This window comes from Schistocerca serialis, chromosome 5 (assembly GCF_023864345.2).
Source record: "Schistocerca serialis cubense isolate TAMUIC-IGC-003099 chromosome 5, iqSchSeri2.2, whole genome shotgun sequence".
In the NCBI taxonomy this organism is placed as follows: Eukaryota; Metazoa; Arthropoda; class Insecta; order Orthoptera; family Acrididae; genus Schistocerca; species Schistocerca serialis.
Window position 1 is genome coordinate 186,796,025 of NC_064642.1, and position 19,594 is coordinate 186,815,618.

The 19,594-nt window shown below is 38.4% G+C and overlaps 1 protein-coding gene across 4 annotated transcripts in view; it reads left to right on the plus strand.

The window, feature by feature from the left end:
- Nucleotides 1-19,594, plus strand: part of LOC126481694 (zinc finger protein 250-like) — a 154,273-nt gene that overhangs the window by 57,619 nt on the left and 77,060 nt on the right. For all 4 annotated transcript variants that reach the window (XM_050105638.1, XM_050105639.1, XM_050105640.1 and 1 more), the window contains one exon: nt 14,636-15,022. In XM_050105638.1, coding sequence (XP_049961595.1) covers nt 14,636-15,022 — 387 coding nt within the window. The remainder of the gene's footprint in view (nt 1-14,635; nt 15,023-19,594) is intronic.

Below are 19,594 nucleotides of genomic sequence, written 5' to 3' on the forward strand. Positions count from 1 at the left end.
GAATTTTGAAAGTTCTTTCTTGTTTTGTATGGATTTGCGATTTGATTATATCAGTTGACATTGAGTATTGGTAAAATTGCTACCTAGGTGGAGAAGAATTAAACACTCACACCGACACTGATTTGTAGTTTCTTGTGCCTGTTTATAATCCAGTACTTTAGGAATTTCAAATGCTTTGTAGGCTAAGGTCTGTAAACTTATCACACGATGAGCTAAACAAAGTGTGGTGTGGTGGCTATGCTGCCTGTAACAAGTCGCCAACCAATAAGAGCGCACTAGTTGGAAATGGCTGACGTTGCCTTGATTCTGACGGAACATATTGTTAGAGACTTAGTGTTTGAATTAAATATGTTGACTATCGATATTGTTGCTGAATACAGTGCGTGAAAAATTCCTGCAAAAATATGAGACTGAGTTGTAAGTAGCACAAGAAAAGGTGGCGGCTGAAATTATTCTCTCGCGTCTCCTCTCTCCGCATCAGCCTAAAATACTCCCTTAACTCCATCATCACACGTTGCGAACCGTCTGTCTCTTATGCCCCTTATAACTCGTTCAGTCACATCAAATGTCAATAGGAAGAAAAAGGGACGAAGTCAAGTGAGACGTCGATTAAGAAGAGGAGAACATAAAATCAAAGTACCAGTGTAATTATGGGAACATAAATGTGTGGCAGTCAGTCGTGGGAGGGGTCATTGGTTGGTCACACACATGTCAAACAAACACGTAGTGGGAGCGTAGGGCAAGCAGTCACAGCATCCACTTGGACAGCAAGACAGGGAAGTGCTTCCATGTCGTGCTGTCAGGGCAGTTACTATGGTTACTGGTCCTATGTTCCCACATTTTTATTTGACATGGGTGTCAACCACCCATGACTGGCCTGACTGCCACACATTTTTACTGTCATAATTATATGGTGGCACCTGAAGATGTAGCTTTATGCTTCAAAATAGGTTGTACAAGAAATTAAGAAATTATTAGCAACTGAAGCGGATTTTTTATTCTATAAATATGTTCATCACTTCTGAATAGTCACATGACCAAATATTTTGCACTCCTACTGAGGTCAGTGTTTTTACTTTGTGTAATAGATTAATCGTCAAGCAGGCTTGCCTGTGTATAAAGTGTACCAATGACAAATAACATTGTCTTTTACCATTCCATTGTTGTTTTACAGTTGCAAGCCTATATCTATTCCCTCATTATTGCTTGAGCTAACGCTCTGATAAGTTGTGTCGTCATACGTCCGAAAGGACAGCAGTAATAAAAAATAAACAGTGAGGTAGGTGAGAACAAATTGATGATCTGTGCAAGAAAATGACCCAGATTCCAAGCTAACAGCACAGGCCCACAATTAAGAAGTTGTTTACAAGATAATTGCCAATCAAATAAGCAGTTGGCAGGGATCCAATGCAACTGTGCTCTTTAATGCTTCGAGTGGGTCATAACTGTGGGGTTACACTTGCATTTGGCAACAAAATGGTAGAATGCAAGTTTATTTTGTTATTGTTTAACTAAATGGCTCATGTAAGTTTATTTTATTATTGCTGAATTGTACTATGTTTAAACTGCGATATTGCTCACACATGTTTACCTTGGTAACATGAAGACAGCTACTCTCGACACATGTACTTGTCTGCTCAAAGGTTAATATAGGGGTTGTCATACATTTATAGATGAGACTGTGACAATTGACATCTTGAAAAGGTTTATTCTGAAGAATTGGGAAGAGTTGTGTAATCAAATTACCTGCCATTAAGAAAGTGAAATGTGCTTCATGATTGTGATATAACATTCAAAATGGTAAAGAAAACAGTCAGTTGTTGTTTTCTTTCTACCTTTATTAGAGCAGATCCAGATTTTGGCTAGTAACTAGCCATTTTCAGTGCAGTATTTTGAAGTTGTCATATGTGCACTAATACATCTTCATCTGTTGTTAAGGCGACAAGAGCCTGAACAATGGGAGTAGATGTACTAGGGCATGTATAATAACTTCAAAAAAACTGCTAGTTACTGGTCAAAATCTGAATCTGCTGTAATAAACCTAGAACAGAAACAATGACTGATTCCTGCACTTTACTGTTTTGAAAGCTGTGTAATGTCACAGAATTGCTGACGCTAGTTTTTTTGCTTTAATGGACTATTATTTAATATATTTAATTCTTTCTTTCGCAAAGATTTGTTTTTTTATTTATTTAACTTAGTGTGAGATGGGTGAGTGCTGCAGTCTACTGTTATTCATCCACTACGTAATATGGAATGGCCGCTGTTGCGACTGCTTCGTGCATGCCAAAGATATTGAGAGGATGAGCTCCCTTATGATGCATCAAGGAGGTTAGAATCTATTCTAACTTCCTTGTGCTGCGTAGACACTGTTCTTTTTTTTTAACAATAATTTATTGTTAATTATTTTATATTACTCTGTTGTGTAGTAAGTCGTATCTTCCCTTCCTGTCCAGTCCTTCAGTTGCATCACATTCCTCTTTTAGCAATTTTTTCGTAGCCTACTCTGTTTCTCTTCACAATTCATATTTAACCTTCAGTACATCTTTCTTGTATCATCAGTGTTCTTGTTTTTAAATTTTCTTCGCTACTCCATCTTGGAAATAATTTCTTGTGTGATCCATGGGTTTTTTACCCCTTTTCCGTTTTACATATCCTATATTTTGCTGTCCTGTCCTAATGATTCCTTTTTTCAGCATATTCCAGTACTCGTTGACATTACCAGATGGGTCTTTGTTTCGTAATGTGTTTAGAAACTCAAGTGACAGCATTTCTATAATTTGTTATTTGTAGGATCGTATCTTCTCTAGATCCTACTTCTTCACCATGGTCGCCTTTTTCAGTATTTTCGTTCTTATTTCTTTTTCAGCCATAAGTAAGTTGTGGTCGCTATTAATATCTGCACCTGGTAATGTGTGCATCTTCTTGATTCCATTCCTATATCTTTCTTCTACAAGTATAAAATTGATTTGGTTTCTGTATTTATCCACTGATTATTTCCAAGTGTAGGGCCTCCTCTTGTGGTTCTTGAACCATGTATTTGCCACTATCAGCTGCCTTTCCCTGCAGAAGTCAATTAGCCATTCATCTGTATCATTTCTCATTCCAATACCATGACTGCGTACTATGTTTCCCTCTTTCTCTTTTCCAACAATTGCATTCCATTACTATTTCGCAGATTTTTATTTTTATTTTTGTCCATTATTCTCTCTATTACATTGTATGTTCCCTCTACAATTTGGTCATTTTGTTCTGAAGGTGGCGTATACACCTGGACAGTCATTAAATCTTTTTGTGCTCCTTTCAGCTTTATACCAAAAACCTGGTCATTTACATAGTCCACATATTCCACACATTTAGCCAATGCCTTTATCATAATCATTCCTACTCCATTCATTCCTTTTACTTCTCGTCCTGAGTAGTACAATACATATTCATCTGATTGTAACTCTCCACATCCATTCCATCTTAACCTCAGCAACTTCTACGAGGTCCATATGATTCTTTTCCATCTCCCTTGTAAGGGTCTCTAGTTTTCCTGCGTGTAGCAGAGTGTTTACATACCATGTACCAATTCTCGTTTTGATTTTTTGCCCCTGTTCGAGTCCCCCACCCTACCCCCAGAGGTACGATTGTGGGACTATTTTACCTCCGCATACTGATTTAACACGAGGGGAAGCCGTTTTTGTGCATAAAATGGAGACTGCAGTATGTAGGGAAGATAATCTGCAGTGGTATTCCGTTGCCTTCCATAGTTCTGGAGGCCACCCCTAACATGGGATACAGATGCTTTTTGCAGCCGCCTGCTCCGGGTCAGAAAAAAGTATAGGGGGGAAATGAAAGACCCCTAGCCCTCAAAACCTAATAGCGTCAGGGTCAGAAAAGAACAAGAGTAGGGCAAGAGTGGCCAGATAGGAAATATAAAAGTGAGGAGCCGGGCATAAGTAAGTGGATGCAATGCCAAGACTCAGCTTGGGGCCCTGTGGTCGCCAGCTATGTACTCACTAGATGTGAGTCTCTGAGGTGCACTGATGATATGTGTGTGGACAAAGTCCATACCTTCAGGGTACTTCAGTTTTTTTGTCAGACAGTGTATGTTTTTCTTTACATATTCACTAACTGAATCGAATGTTTCTGTATAGAATGACTGTGGTGTGGCAAATGGGTGTGTAAAACATAATGAGATAAATAATTATTACTGAGAATAAATGCAACTATATTGATATACAAGGATTGCTAGTATTCAAAAGTTAGAAAGATATATCTGATTTATTACAGTTAGGGATTGACTGAAATGTGTAAATAACATATAAAGGATGGGACATGGCTATAAAGCTGAACTGTTCAGTATTCCTTATGCCCGCATTGCCTATAGCTGATATAATATGAGACCCCACTTTTTATCAATTTGTCAAATGATTTTAGCAGGTTTTAATTTATCAGTGATGTGAAGGATGGGAAGAGACTTTGGGGAAGCATAAAATGATGTTTTAGACACAGTTTGTATCACCTGAGGATGCACCTAAATTGGCTAGGTACCTGTCATTGTTTTAATAAATTAAAAAAAAAAAAAAAAACTTTGTACAGCCTGAGCAGTGTTTTTTGCCTTCTTAAAAGAAATGTGTTCATTTGACTGTAGTTGCCCACAGTTCAGTATAATATGTTTATTATTTGCTCACCATGTGTTACACTTATCATTAGTGTAGCACCCCAAGAAGTGCAGAACTAGGTATGTTGTGTCCTTTTAAAATTGGGGGTGGGACCATTCACAGAAAACCAGTCAGTGATACTTTACAGAACATTGTTCACCATTCCTTCTATTTCTGTATGTATGCTTGGATTCATTACAATACTAGTATCATCTGCAAAAAGAACTAATTGTGCTAGTATGCTAGACGGAAGATTGTTTACATACATGAAGAACAATAGTGGACCCAGGACTGAGCCTTGAGGAGCACCCATAGAATAATGTCCGCGGACTGCAAATTACTAAGTACAACTGCATGCATTCTTTTTGTTAGATATGACATTCTCCGTTGGTTGGCTACACCATCAGTTCCAATAAAACTTGGACTCATCTAGGAGAGTACTATGATTTACATAGTCAAATGCCTTATTTAGATTACAGAAAATACCAACCAATGCCATTTTATTATTCAGTGATTGCAAAATTAGGCAACTGAACATATAAATGGCATTCTCAGTAGAGTTGTTGTTGTTGTTGTTGTTGTTGTCGTCTTCAGTCCTGAGACTGGTTTGATGCAGCTCTCCATGCTACTCTATCCTGTGCAAGCTTCTTCATCTCCCAGTACTTACTGCAACCTACATCCTTCTGAATCTGTTTAGTGTACTCAGTAGAGTACCTCTTCAGAAAAAACAAAAGTGCGATTTGTTGAGGATGTTACTGTAGCTCGTCACCTTCTGAAAAAGTGTAGAAAATGATGTCGGCAGTGAAACAGGTCAGTAGTTAATGGCATCTCCCGTATCACCTTCCTGAAAGAGGGGTTTAACAATGGCATATTTCAATCTCTCTGAAAAAATACTATGAGTAAGTGATGCATTACATATTTCAGATAAGACAGGGCTTATTATGTGGGAACAAATCTGTGGCACTCTATTGGAAACACCATCAAAACTAAATGAGTTTTTATTTTTGGGAGAATATAATTTTCATAATTTCAAATGGAGAAGTTGGTGATACATTCATATGATTGAATTTTATGAGACTTGCGTCTTCAACATACTTCTGTGATTTTTCCCTTGTACTGTTTGTCACTATATTTATGACTATATTCAAGAAATTATTGTATTTGCTACCTACGACTCATCATTTATAGCCATTCCATTCAGTTCACTAGTGTTGTTATCCTGTTCTGTGACTGAGTGTCCTGTCTCTGGTTTCGTTACATTCCATATAGCCTTTGTTGTTGGAATTACTGATTTCTGACATGATGTCAATGTACTTGATGTTTCAATAACTTTTCTTAATAATTTTTGGTAGTTTTTGTAGTGTGCAACTGCTTCAGGACCTCTACTTGTTCTTGTAAAGGGGATCCAGAACGATCCATCTCCTCCATGTTAATTTTAGCGAATAGAAGGAACATTTTTTCTAAAATCATTAAACATATTGCTCTGAAATTTGGACTACATGTTCAGTGAATATTTCTCTTCATAGTTATAATGCCACGTTTAGAAATATTTATTGGTTTTTATTTTACAATTTTTTTAAACATCCTTATTTTTTCTCCAAAATATCGCACTTTTTTTCTATAACTCTTGAATTATACAATATTTTCTTTTACAATTTGTTATAAAAATGAAGGAAAAGAAGTAAACGATATTGTGTATAAATTTCATTGATATACTGTTAGCAGTTTTTGAGAAAATGTTCCCCAAAGATGAAAATTTTAAAGTTACAGGAAATGGCTTCCAAGGTTTTTTAATACATTCTTGCCCCCATATGATGGATTATCAGCATACTCTTCTTTTTCCAGTGTTACTTTCCTTTTGACTGGCCTTTCTTCCCTTTTGCTGCATGTTGTAGGCTTTTGTCTCTTCTTCCTGCAACTCTTAGTCTTTCTTCATCAATTAGGCGCATTGTGGAAATGGTGTTGTGTCCTGGTTGGAAACCTAAACGTTTCAGCACATCACATTTGATAATGTTTCCTTCATTGTATGTTGCCACTGCATCGTACACTCCAAAGTGCAATGTTTTTATCTGTACAAATACTCATTTGGGAATCCTAATCCAAATTAAATTATTTACACTTTCATTTGGATTTTGTGTTTTCCCATGTAAACACTTTTCCAATAAACTTGGCTGTGATAAATCTCTGAATATGGGCTTATTACATCAATTGCAGCATTTGGCAAACTGTTTTTATGGGCATATTCCTTTCCTGATTGGTACTTACACCATGAGTCATCACCTGTGGGGCACAGTGCATGTTGTGGGTGCTCATTTGTTGATGCAGTATGAAAAAATAATGCCCATACTGCTCTCCTCAGATGCTCAATGCTTCTTGTATTTTGCCTAATTGCACACCCATAATACCTCTGCAATCTATCAACTGCTTCATCTGTCAATCTTCCTCTTCCTCCGAGGGTCTTACCATCACTAAGCTTCTGGGATCCTAATGTCTGCTTTAGTTTGCGCAAGCGAGCCCCCATGTGCTTCTGGACATGTCCAATGCACTCCTGTTTTCTAATGTGAATTTCATTGCCATAAGGTTTGAGTTCCTCTACAGCTTTATATCCCTTGGAATCACCATCTCGTAGATAGTTAGTGTATCATACATTATACCGCTCCTTTGATCTGGAAAAAATTGCTTTCACTCCCTCTACTTCCATCGCTCCACTCGTGCCGTGAAAATTTGCTTCACAACTTTCACTATGTTCATCCTTGGTATTGCCCTTACATCTACAATGTTTCGAGAGAATAGCAACATTAGTTACTTTGCAACTGTCTCCTCTGGTAACTGTTACAACTCCATTTAGAGATTTATGACCTCTACGTTGCCATGATCCATCTAAAGCAACAGTTAAATATCTGCAATTCCCATTATCTGTCACAGCTACTTCAACTGCTTTCTTCATTTTTACTTGAGCAATATCTTCAGCAGAAGACCCCACCAATTCATTATAAAATCCAAACTTGGTTGGTGGTTTTGGCAAGTTCATAATTCCACATAACATTGTCCCTGCAGCACTGCCCTTGCCAATGCAATGCAAACCATACACTAGCCTAACATCTATATCATACACTTTCTTTCCTCTATTACCACTACGAGGAATACTGTTAGAATTAGAAAATGAAACTTCTGCAGCACATTTGTTACACTTCAATAACATGAAGTTATTTTGAATTCCAGTCCTCTTTCTTTGCAAACTTGGCATAATACATTACGTTTCAAAATATTAGAGAGCAAGGAAATGTTAATTATTTCATTCACATCAATACTGTCACTTTCATAGTTTTCAAATATTTCTTTGCAGTCACAAAGTTTCTTACTGGAAGAAGTTCTGTCACATTCATTTGGAGTAGTCGGTGAAGCAGTCCGAGCAGCACCTCCCTTCGAAACAACAGAAGATTTCTTCTTACACTCATTGTGCCATTTCTTAAACACTCAATTGCTGAAACGGGGCATATTGATATCCACAAACCAATATCCGTCAAATACGCAAAATTTAACAGCTAAACAACACAAAGCAAACTCCACAAATCAGCACACATGGTATAGCATTTATGTTTACCGGTATAAACAGTCAACTGTCACAGATAAAGCCATACAACGTTGGAAAACAGAACACTCTATAATTTCGCAAAGATTACCCTGCTTGCAACCAGCGAGCAGCACCGTCAGAGGTGACACACCAAGTCGCTACACCCGTTTATGTGGCGCGTGATCTTTGCAGTGATAAAAAACACACTTAGAATTCACTTAAAAGGGTGAAACTTGATGTGTTTTATTCAGAAAACTCCAAATAATTTTATAATGAAAAAAAAACAAAACAAAAAAGTTAATTTTGTCATCGTTCCGGCTCCCCTTAACAGATACATTTCCCTTTTCCTTTCACAAGCTACTTCAATCCCTTGACTGATCCATGGTTTTTACATGGCTGTTTAGTGTCCTTTTTGATTGGCTTTTGTGAAAAGCTACATTTAATAAAGTTTTGAATTTATCTTGTAATAGATTAAATTTTATGTTGGCATTTGGGTGTTAGCATTTGGGTCATTGTATATTTCATCCCATGTCATCTCTTGTAAACCGTTCTTAAAAATATTGGTCCTGGAGTTGTTAATTATTATAATACATTTCCACAGAGGAGTATCCATTCTGTAAGGCACTATCTTATCTATCCTAACTAACTGTGCATCACGATCAGAGAGAGCATTTGTTACTAAGTAAAATGTATTTTCTTGCTTTAAGCTTCACCAAAGAAATCATTTTCAGCTACTGTGTTTCTGTATAATAATTGCTATGCTTTCATTACAATCCTCAGTAAAAGTGATGAAGAATTACAGAACTGTTGAGTGGAATGAACATTCTTATGAGTACAGAATATGGGTTGAGTGTAAACAGCAAAATGACCAAAGTAATGGGAAGTAGCAGGAATGAGAACAGTGAGAAACTTAACATCAAAATTGATGATCATGAAGTAGACGAAGTTAAGGAATTCTGCTACTTTGCAAGCAAAATAGCCAATGACAGATGTAGCAAGGAGTATATAAAAAAGCTGACTAGCACAGAAAAAGATGGCATACGTGACCAAGAGAAGTCTACTGATATCAAACAAAAGCCCTAAATCAAGGAAAACATTTCTAAGAGCATTTTATAGTAGTGAATCATGCAGAACAAAAGGGAATCAAAGCACTGTAGACATGGCGCTACAGAAGTTGTGTGACCTGATAAGACAAGAAATTAGGAGGTTCTCTGCAGAATCAATGAAGAAAGGAACATATGGAAAACACTTGCAGGAAGAAGGGACAAGATGATACAACTTGTGTTAAGACATCAGGGAGTAACCTCCATGGTATTAGATAGAGCTGTAGAGGGTAAAAACTGCTGAGGAAAACGCAGATTGGAATACTTCCAACATATACTTGAGGACATTGGGTGCTAGTCTGGGATGAAGAGGTTAGTACTCGAGACGGGGGTCATGGCGGGCCATATCAAACCAGTTAGAAGACTGATAATTCAAAAAAGAGGCTGTATATATTAATTTAAGACATTGGTCAGGGTGCAGCGATTTATATTTACTTCCCATGCATATATTGTATAATCTTAAATGAAAGAGCTTAGTATACCTTCACTTCGCCAATGTACTCCTGAAGATGGCTCTGTGCTGAAATATCATAGCAGGAAGCTGGAGTTTACTATTCAAAATTAATTCAGTGAGTAAAATGTTTGATGGCTCGATGGTATGTATTTGTGTGCGCATCATTATGCTGATTGATCTCTCAAGCTGCCTTAAACCTAGTGTTATTCATAATATTTAAAATGTTCAACATTTTATGAGGAAGTAGTATTCTATAACACAAAGGGCATATAAATGTGCCTGTTACAACTTGCATTTTTTTTTCTGCTTTCGACAGTGCTCTGTTTTGTCTTTCACTATACTTACACCTGTCTGTGTAGTTTGCTCCTTTAATGTACATGGTGATATCCACATCAGAGAAGGTCCCCACCTCCAATTCGTTAAAAAATCAACTCCCATGTATAAAACAGCTTCAAATGCCAGATTGGTTTACAGATTATTTTTAAAGTCTATTGGAAGTAGCCAAGTGCCTTCATTATCAAACACTGGATGAGTATAGTCTGGGTAATTTGCACCCCATTTTAAGCAAAGCTAGTTTTTCATGCCTGTCAGTGTTTACTACCATTGGAGGAACTAAGTCTACATATGTAAACTCCTGAACTGCCATATTTTATGGACTATAAGATGCTGTGAACTATAAGGTGCACCTTAATTTTTAAGCAGTGTTTAAAAATGACATTTTTAGCATTATTATTGTTAGACTATGATGCCAGACCAAAACAAAACAAAAATCTGTAATTTATAAAACCAAGCAGACCTTTAAAATTCCTGAAAATCGTCATCTGAACCTTATTCTTATTCTTCTTCTTCTTCTTCTTCTTCATCATCATCATCATCATCATCATCATCATCATCATCATCATCATCATTGTTCCTGCATATGTAAGATGGTCTTCACTGCCATCGAGAGCGTTACTTATGCTGCACTTCTTGAGAGATTTAACAGTAATGTTTTCTCTCACTCTGGACTAAGACTGTTTCATCCCCTGACTCACTTGTTTGATTGTAGGCCATTTAACGCTCCCTTTGGTGTGAACTCATGTTGGATTTCATCCATCACCCATTTGTTCCCTTCCTCTCTCATATATACTTTAAATGATTTATTTATTGAGACATCAAGAGGTTGCAGTGAAGTAAGTCCCCCAGAATAACAGCAGGCTCTGTATTTCTCTGTCTCATTCCTCTTTCACAGAATTTTTCAGATGACTGCTAAACCGATCTACCATCTTTCCTTCTCTCCCACACTTCGTTAGTCTATAATTTTATACGAGTCTCATCCATCCAACACTTGTCATGTATGTGAACAACAACACCTGGTAGTATTTCAGAAGGTTTTGACACCGCTTTGCACTTGAAAATGATTATTGGATAAAGTTTAGCACCATCAGCACAACATGAAAGAGCAACAGTGTAGTGCATTTTTTCATGTCCACTTGTTTTTATAGATGGAGTTTTAGCATGGCAACAATTCTGTTAGTTGGCACATCAGATGTCTGAGGAGTTTCATACATATTCACTATTTGGCTTAGTTCCATTCTAGTTTTTTTTTATGCTGAATAATAAAATGATGGAAAGACAATATTTTCTTTTCTTACTCTTGTGGAATTTTCTGAGATATTTTGGTATTTCTTCACATTCTAAGTCCATGATGCTCCATAAACCTGTAACACCAACCAATTCAACCCTTAAAATCTGTTATGTTAGTGTTAAGTGTACGAGTGTGTATTTGAATCACTTTTGTATTAATTCCAGTGCCATTCTGACAGTGTTCTTGAATCCATTTCAATTCGTCATTCTCTAATTTTGGCCATTTTTCACTGTCCTCTATTTGCACATTTAGTCTTTTTTTTCCAGTTCTTCTTTAATAGGCCGCCAACAGCAAATGGTTTTTTTTCTGTTGATGGAGGGTGGAAATGTCGCTCAGTTACTCTGTTTCCATGTTCTTCTGCATATGCTGTTACTTGTAATTTAAGCCTGCATCATATGAATACTTTTTTTCATTATGAAACTAGCTATGAACAAAAATATTGTACTGTAACCAATAACACATATCACTGTCAATTCAAGTTCACTGGCACTGTAGACTGCAATGATGCATCATAGGCTAGACAGTATTCTGGATTGGTGGCGTTGGGGTGGGAGGCAGAGAGTGTTAGCAAGCTTGTGAATCCCCACAAATCATGTTTGTTGCATCGGTGCACTGCTGCTGTCAGTTGACTCCAATATTGCCAGATAGAGATAGGTCTCCCACAGCATCAAATATATGGACATTTTTAAGGTTGTAGGAATTTTAAATCAAACACTGGACATTTTTATAATTTCAAGTATAAGATGCACCTGAATTTTGGAAGCATTCTCAAAGAAAAAAGTGCATCTTATAGCCCATAAAAACAGATTGTGTCAAAATTATATGATTTTGCAGGTAATTTCAGTGGTATTTATGAACAATGTCTGCAAAATGTGTTGTGAGTAGAGTTGGTAGGAAAGAAGTAATAAATTAAAACATCATGCTTGATGCTGCAGACTTACTGCATGAACTGCAAAAACCTAGTAAACTATATTTTTTTTCCATTTCATTATTCTGGTGGGGTGCTTAAGAAAAAGTTTGAGAAGGGTTTGAAATGGTGTGTAAAGTTTGTTGTCAGTCACTAAGTGCTTTCATTCCCAAATACTGGATGACTATAATATGGGTAATTTGCTTACTTTGTGCTACACTGCCTCGAGACACACAAACTGTTTCTAACTTTAATATTTGAGTTGTTGTGTTAAATCTCTAATGTAATATTATTTCTTTTAATGAGTAGATTACAACAGCATTTTAAATTTTTAAATTCATTCAATTATTACGTGAAACACAGAAAATCAATTAAATTAATTGTAAAACAGCCAAGATTCCAAACAAACATTTATTACAAGATGACTGCTTTTGATCATCGCGTTGGCAGACCTTCGAAACCATATTGAGGGACAATGGCTCTTCATGGAGCATGAATGATTGTCATTAGTCAGCAATTCCTGCTCCTTGTACGGCCATTGTCCATCAATACAGTTTTGAAGGTTTGAAGATGATCATGTGATGATCTAAACCAGTCCCCTTGAAATAAACATGTCTTTGCAATCGAGACTGTTATATATTTATTTTCAAATATTCTATTTTGATTGCTGACTTTCTGCAGCAGTGTTTTTGAAAATAACAGAAAATCAAAATTTTGTTTCTCATGGAGGCTGTTAAATAGGCAGCCAGCAGTTGGGACTGGGTGACTGTGTGACGATTTTAGCCATTTACTAATTTATACTTCGAAAGGTGTGGGACCAATAAGTACTGTAGACACAACAACATTCAGATTATTGTAGACATTGCAAAAATGTCCCATTTTGGCTGATCGATAAACAACTAAAATGAGCAACTACAGTTATTGAGAGATAGATTCTAGAGTTGTTGAGGGACAGATCATAGGCATCATCTTCATTGTACACAGAGTTACACAGTCACAATCTTGAGACCATGAGGTCAGTTCCATGTACACTGTATGTGTGTCTGTGTACATTTAAGCGCCAAAGATACTGGTGTAGGCAGCCATATTGAAATACAGAGATATGTAAACAGACATAATACAGTGGTGCGGTCGGCAACACCTATATAGGACAAGTGTCTGGCACATTTGTTAGATCAGTTACTGCTGCTACAATGGCAAATTTTGAAGATTTAAGTGAGTTTGAACGTGGTGTTATAGTCGGTGCACGAGCATCTCCGAGATAGCAATGAAGGGGGATTTTCCCATACCACCATTTCATGAGTGTACTGTGAATATCAGGAATCCGTTAAAACATCATATCTCCAACATTGCTGCAGCCAGAAAAAGATCCTGCAAGAACAGGACCAACAACGACTGAAGAGAATCGTTCAGTGTGACAGAAGTGCAACCCTTCCACAAATTGCTGCAGATTTCAATGATGGGCCATCAACAAGTGTCAGCGTGACCATTTAATAAAACATCGTCAATAAAGACTTTCACAGCCGATGGCCTACTTGTGTACCCTTGATGACTGCATGCCACAAAGCTTTACTTCTTACTTGGGTCCATCAACACCAACACTAGACTATTGACAACTGGAAACATGTTGCCTGGTTGGATGAGTCTTGTTTCGAATTGTATTGAGCGGATGGACGTGTACAGGTATGGAGACAATCTCAGGAATCCACGGACCCTGCATCTCAGCAGGGGACTGTTCAAATTGGTGGAGGCTCTGTAATGGTGTGGGACACATGCAGTTGGAGTGATATGGCACTCAATGTTAAGTCTAGATACAACTCTGACAGTTGACATGTACGTAAGCATCCTGTCTGATCACCTGCATCTAGTCATGTCCATTTTGCATTCCGACAGACTTGGGCAATTCCAGCAGGACAATGCGACACCCCATATGTCCAGAATTGCTACAGAGTGGCTCCAGGAACACTCTTCTGAGTTTAAATACTTCCACTGGCTACCAAACTTCCCAGATGTGAACATTATTGAGCATATCTGGGATGCCTTGCAATGTGCTGTTCAGAAGAGATCTCCACCCCCTCATACTCTACACAGTTATGGACTGCCTTGCAGTATTCAAGGTGTCAGTTCCCTCCAGCATTACTTCAAACATTAGTTGAGTATATGCCACATCATGTTGCAGCACTTCTGTGTGCTCGCGGGGGCCCTACATGATATTAGGCAAGCATACCAGTTTCTTTGGCTCTTCAGTGTATAAAAGTTAATAAACCATGGAATACATATCTGTCTTTTAATTGCAACATTTGCACCTTTCTGTTTCGCAGTCTCAAGATTATGATGAAAATGGCCATGGTGGCGGTCTTCAAGTGGACGATCAAACTCCCAGTGAAAATGCAGATATTGAAATGGAAAATCAAGATAGTGATAGTCAGAATCCCGATCACAATTCGAATGTGGCATATGAAGATGGAGAACATTATGGTGCTCATGTTGTATCTCAGTCACCAAGTGATGACCAAATGGATTCTGCTAGTTGTAATGATCCATCAGTGTGCAAAATGGAAGTTATTGAAACAGATATTGCTAACCAGGCACATCATGGTGAAGTAATAGAACAAATTATTGAAGAAAATGATGGTTCTGATGGAAATGAGGACCTGACAGGCGATAAAGAAGAATATATGGAGCAGGGTGAACAAGAGGAAAATAAGGTGAGTCTTCATTTTTATTGTGTCCTCCCTTCCTAGTGGTGTACTTCCGGGTGTTCAACCGAATTAATGTTTCCATTTTGTGCACAATATTTCGACGACCAACCCAGTCATCTTCTTCAGGTGCTGCGAGTTGTGCTGTTATGTGTACTCACTGCCTGGACTACAGGAGCCAGACTGTGAACTAATGTTGGTCTCATGCCACTGTTTATAGGTGAGTTTGAATACCGATGCTCACTATGCCCTTTAATGATCTTTAGTTTTTCTGAGCCCACATTGATATTATGTGAAACACGCATTCTCTCGGCACTTTCATATCTAGTGGATGTGATGGTCAGTGAGGCCGTAAATTAATTTAGTGCCAGACCCCAAGCATTGTTTAAATTGAAATGTTTGCCCCTGTTTATTAGGTTTTCCATCTTTATTTTGATACACTCCTTAATCAAGCTGTCTCAGAAACTTGGTGTATGCACCACAATACTGGTCTCATCACATATCACTTCATGGTTATATTCAAGGCAGTGCTCGGTGAAGGCTGATTTGTATAGTTATAGAGTTGGGTGTGTCACCTATGTTCCTTGCATCTTTGCTTGACTGTTCTGACAGTCTCCTTTCCATAAGGCATTCTATATTTGCACGAAAAGCAGTACACAATCAGCATTTGCAGATGTATATCTCTCTAGCACCTGAAGACGACGACTGGGTCAATTGTTGAAATACATTGCATAAAATGAAAACTACTTAGCTGAACACCCGGAAGCATGCCATAAATCAGTGTCCACTTCCTGTTTGCTTTTGTTTTATATTTCATGCTTAAAATTTATATAACATCTGATTTGAGTAGATCTTGTTTGCTGCAAGTGACTACTGACAAACTGCACAAATAATTGCAAAGGGGCTGGCAAAGTTAACTGCTATGTGTACGAAAGTGCTTATATCACAGATGTTTCTTATTTGATGATTGGATTTTCAAGTTTGTGTACTAAAATATGACAGATTGATTCAATAGTTGACCAGCAGAAAAATGTTCCTAATCGGAGCACGAAAAAAGGTGAATACGCTCCTGTTTAAAAGACTGACTGTAAAGTGGGCTACTAGCTGTCTACCTTCCTCAGCACCTTTTTAAATTTTTCCAAAAATATATTGTGCTCTTTCTAACATGCAAATCAACTCTCACTTCCACAAGTTTCCCTAACTGCAACTCACTCACACTCACTACACCCAACTCAAGTAGCCCACGCCCATTCACTCTCACTTGTGCATACACACTCACTCATGCAGACCATCTCATTCTCATTATCTCTTTGTGTCACTTTGTTACTGTCTCCTGTCTCACAGCTACAGTGTCCTTCGTTCTGTCCCACTATTCCTATCTCCTCTGTTGCAGTCTCCCTCTTGCTGTCTCACATATTGCTACTATCTCATTCAGTCCTTCCCACTGCTCTTTCTTCTCACTGTCACCACCTGTCTCTTCCTCATTGTCATCATCACTCTCTCTCATTATCAAAGGATCTCATCCACTTCCACTTTCTCCATCTCTTCATTCCTCTCTCACTGACACTGTTTCCTTCACTCTTTTCTTAGCACTGTTCTGTCAAAGTCAAATATGATCTACTGCCACTCTGTCCTGCTCTTTCTCTCATACTACCATTCTTTCCTTCGCTTTTTCTATACCACAACAACTGTCTACTATCATCCAGTATTTTTTACTGCTGGCCGGTGTGGCCGAGCGATTCTAGGCACTTCAGTCTGGAACCGCGAGACCGCTACGGTTGCAGGTTTGAATCCTGCCTTGGGCATGGATGTGTGTGACGTCCTTAGGTTAGTTAGGTTTAAGTAGTTCTAAGTTCTAGGGGACTGATGACCTCAGATGTTAAGTCCCATAGTGCTCAGAGCCATTTTATATTTTTTACTTTTTCGTCTCTTCCCCACTGCCACTGTCTCCTCCTCTCTGAGCATAAAAACGTGTTAATATGTTTGCATGTCAAAATCTTTGGGAACGCTTTTAGAGATGGTGAGGAAGGTAGAATGAGACAGGTGGTATCCCAATTTTCAGTCAGTCTTTCAAATAGTAGCATATTTGCCTTTTTTGTACTTCAGTAGAACCGTTTTTCTGCTGGTTCCATTTTTTTCCTTTCTGCAGCAGGGCATGTCACTTAAATATGAGAAGAACGTTATAGGTCAGTAAAATTTTGAAAGTTTATGTATGTGAAATTGAAGTAACATGAAAGTAATTTTACATTTGAGCTGGGTTTTATGTGCACAATAACTTTGCATGTGCTTCAGTACCGCAACATGGGGTTCCCAGAACCCTTGTGATGATAAAAGAGACACTTTACAGCTTATTTTCCTGTGCTATATCACTTTATAAACTACATTTTCATCTCGCACTGGTTTTTTATAGGCATTTTACATGAAAAAATAGAGTAACATTCAACCTCTATCTCTCATATAAAATAAAATTTTCAAGTTTGCTCGTGATTGGGATCTAGGAATGTATCTTAAAAATTACAACCTGTTGCTGTGTACAGCTTCTTTGGAATCCACTGATCAGTTGTGGTACCCAAAAGCCATGATTTGGTGGCGTTTGTTGTTAACCGATAAAGGTGTTTGAAAACGCAAAGACAGCAGTTCTAAATAAATGCCTACAAAATGTACCATTAAAATCTGAGCAATTTTCTGTGGTTACTTATTTAGATATGTGGTGTTGACAGTGAGAAAAAGGTGAAAGCGGCTCCCCCCCCCCCCCCCCCCCCACAGGAACCGTCCATGAACTAAATGGTGCCTCCATAAACCCCTGAAGGTGCACCATAGACCACAACTAATTAAAAAAGAATGAACTGATTTGATCCATTTCTCTAAGCCCAAGGAAGTGTAGCTGTCTAAGCCTAAGGAAGTGTAACAATAGTATAAAAAGGAGAGTTGCTACTCACCATATAGCGGAGATACTGAGTCGCAGATAGGCACAAAAAATGACTGTCACAAATAAAGTTTTCGGCCAGTAAGGCCTTCGTCAACAATAGACACACGCACAGGCCTGAGACTGCAGTCGAGTGTGTTAGTTGCGTTTGTGTGCGTGCGTGCGTGCGTGGGTGTGTGTGTGTGTGTGTGTGTGTGTGTGTGTGTGTGTGTGTCGTCTATTGTTGATGAAGGCCTTACGGGCGAAAGCTTTATTTGTGACAGTCTTTTTGTTGCGCCTAACTGCAACTCAGCATCTCTGCTATATAGTGAGTAGCAACTTAGCTTCTCACAATATTGTTACATTCCATCCTGGATTTCCCAAGGCATTGTGTAATATACAATCTTTGACCATGTACTGTAGGATAGTTACAGTAAGACGATTCTTCTCTTTGGTATACAAATGGTCCTTGGCCCAAGGGCTATCCAAAATTGTCGATGTCACCTTTCTATCACCAACAGAACCCTGGAAAAATCCTGTTTTTATGTGTGATGTTGCTTGCATACCAAGAATCATATCTTTGATTGAAAAAGAAAAGGAGATGAACTTCACATTTGATTTGATGGTGCTCTCAGATGGCACTGGGCAGTAGTGAGCTAAAACTGTGCCCCTATCTGTCGTTTTGAATATTGAGAATGGTTAGGAAATTTCAAAAAAATACGCACAGTGCTGCAGAGTGAAAGGTTAGTTCTGGAAACAATCCATAGGCCGTGGTATTTAGGGAGCTAATCCAGTTTCAGAGGCACACTTCTCTTCTTTCTCTTTTCCAAAAAAATTAAAGACACGTCTTGATTTAACATCCAATTTAATGAGATTAATCACTCAAGTTATGTAATCATGTACTTATTCACCTTGAGATAAAAGGGCCCTAACAACAGTATGGAAAAATTGAAAACAAAACTCTACAACCAATACACTCATTCATTTTTTGAATCAGCTGAACCCATTGATACTGGATGTCAGCTTCATGCTGTAAAATAATGATAATGTAGTGTATGACATCATATGTGTGCAGACAGCTCAAGGTCTCCCTCCCTCCCTCTCTCTCTCTCTCTCTCTCTCTCTCTCACACACACACACACACACACACACACACACACACAAGCACAAGTCATACACAAGCACATGGCCGCTGTGCTTGAGTTCTTGATAGGAGGAGCAATCTGTTGGTGATGGGTGTAAGAACAGGCAGGTGTGGGGGCAGGGTAGGTGTGGGGGAAGGTGTAGTGCTGCATTTGGGAGCATGCAGGGAGGTGTTGGGGACTGGATAGGGCAGTCAGGCAGTTTGGAGTTTGGGGGGAGGGGGGGAAGAGTGGAAAAGGAAAGAAGTAGAGGAGGGGACAAAGATAAATAGATGTGTTCGTGGAATAGAAGACTATGCAGCACTGGAGTGGGAGCAGGGAAGGGAATAGGTGGGTGAAGGGCTGGGACTAACAAAGGTTGAGGCATGGGGCTTATAGGAATGTACAGTATCTTGTAGAAGTAGCTCCCACCAGTGTAATTCAGAGAAGTTGGTATTGCTAAGAAGGACCCAGATGAAGAACAGTGTGAAGCAGTCATTGAAGTAAAGCATGTGGTTTTGGGTAGCATGTTCAGTAACCGAGTGGTCCAGCTAT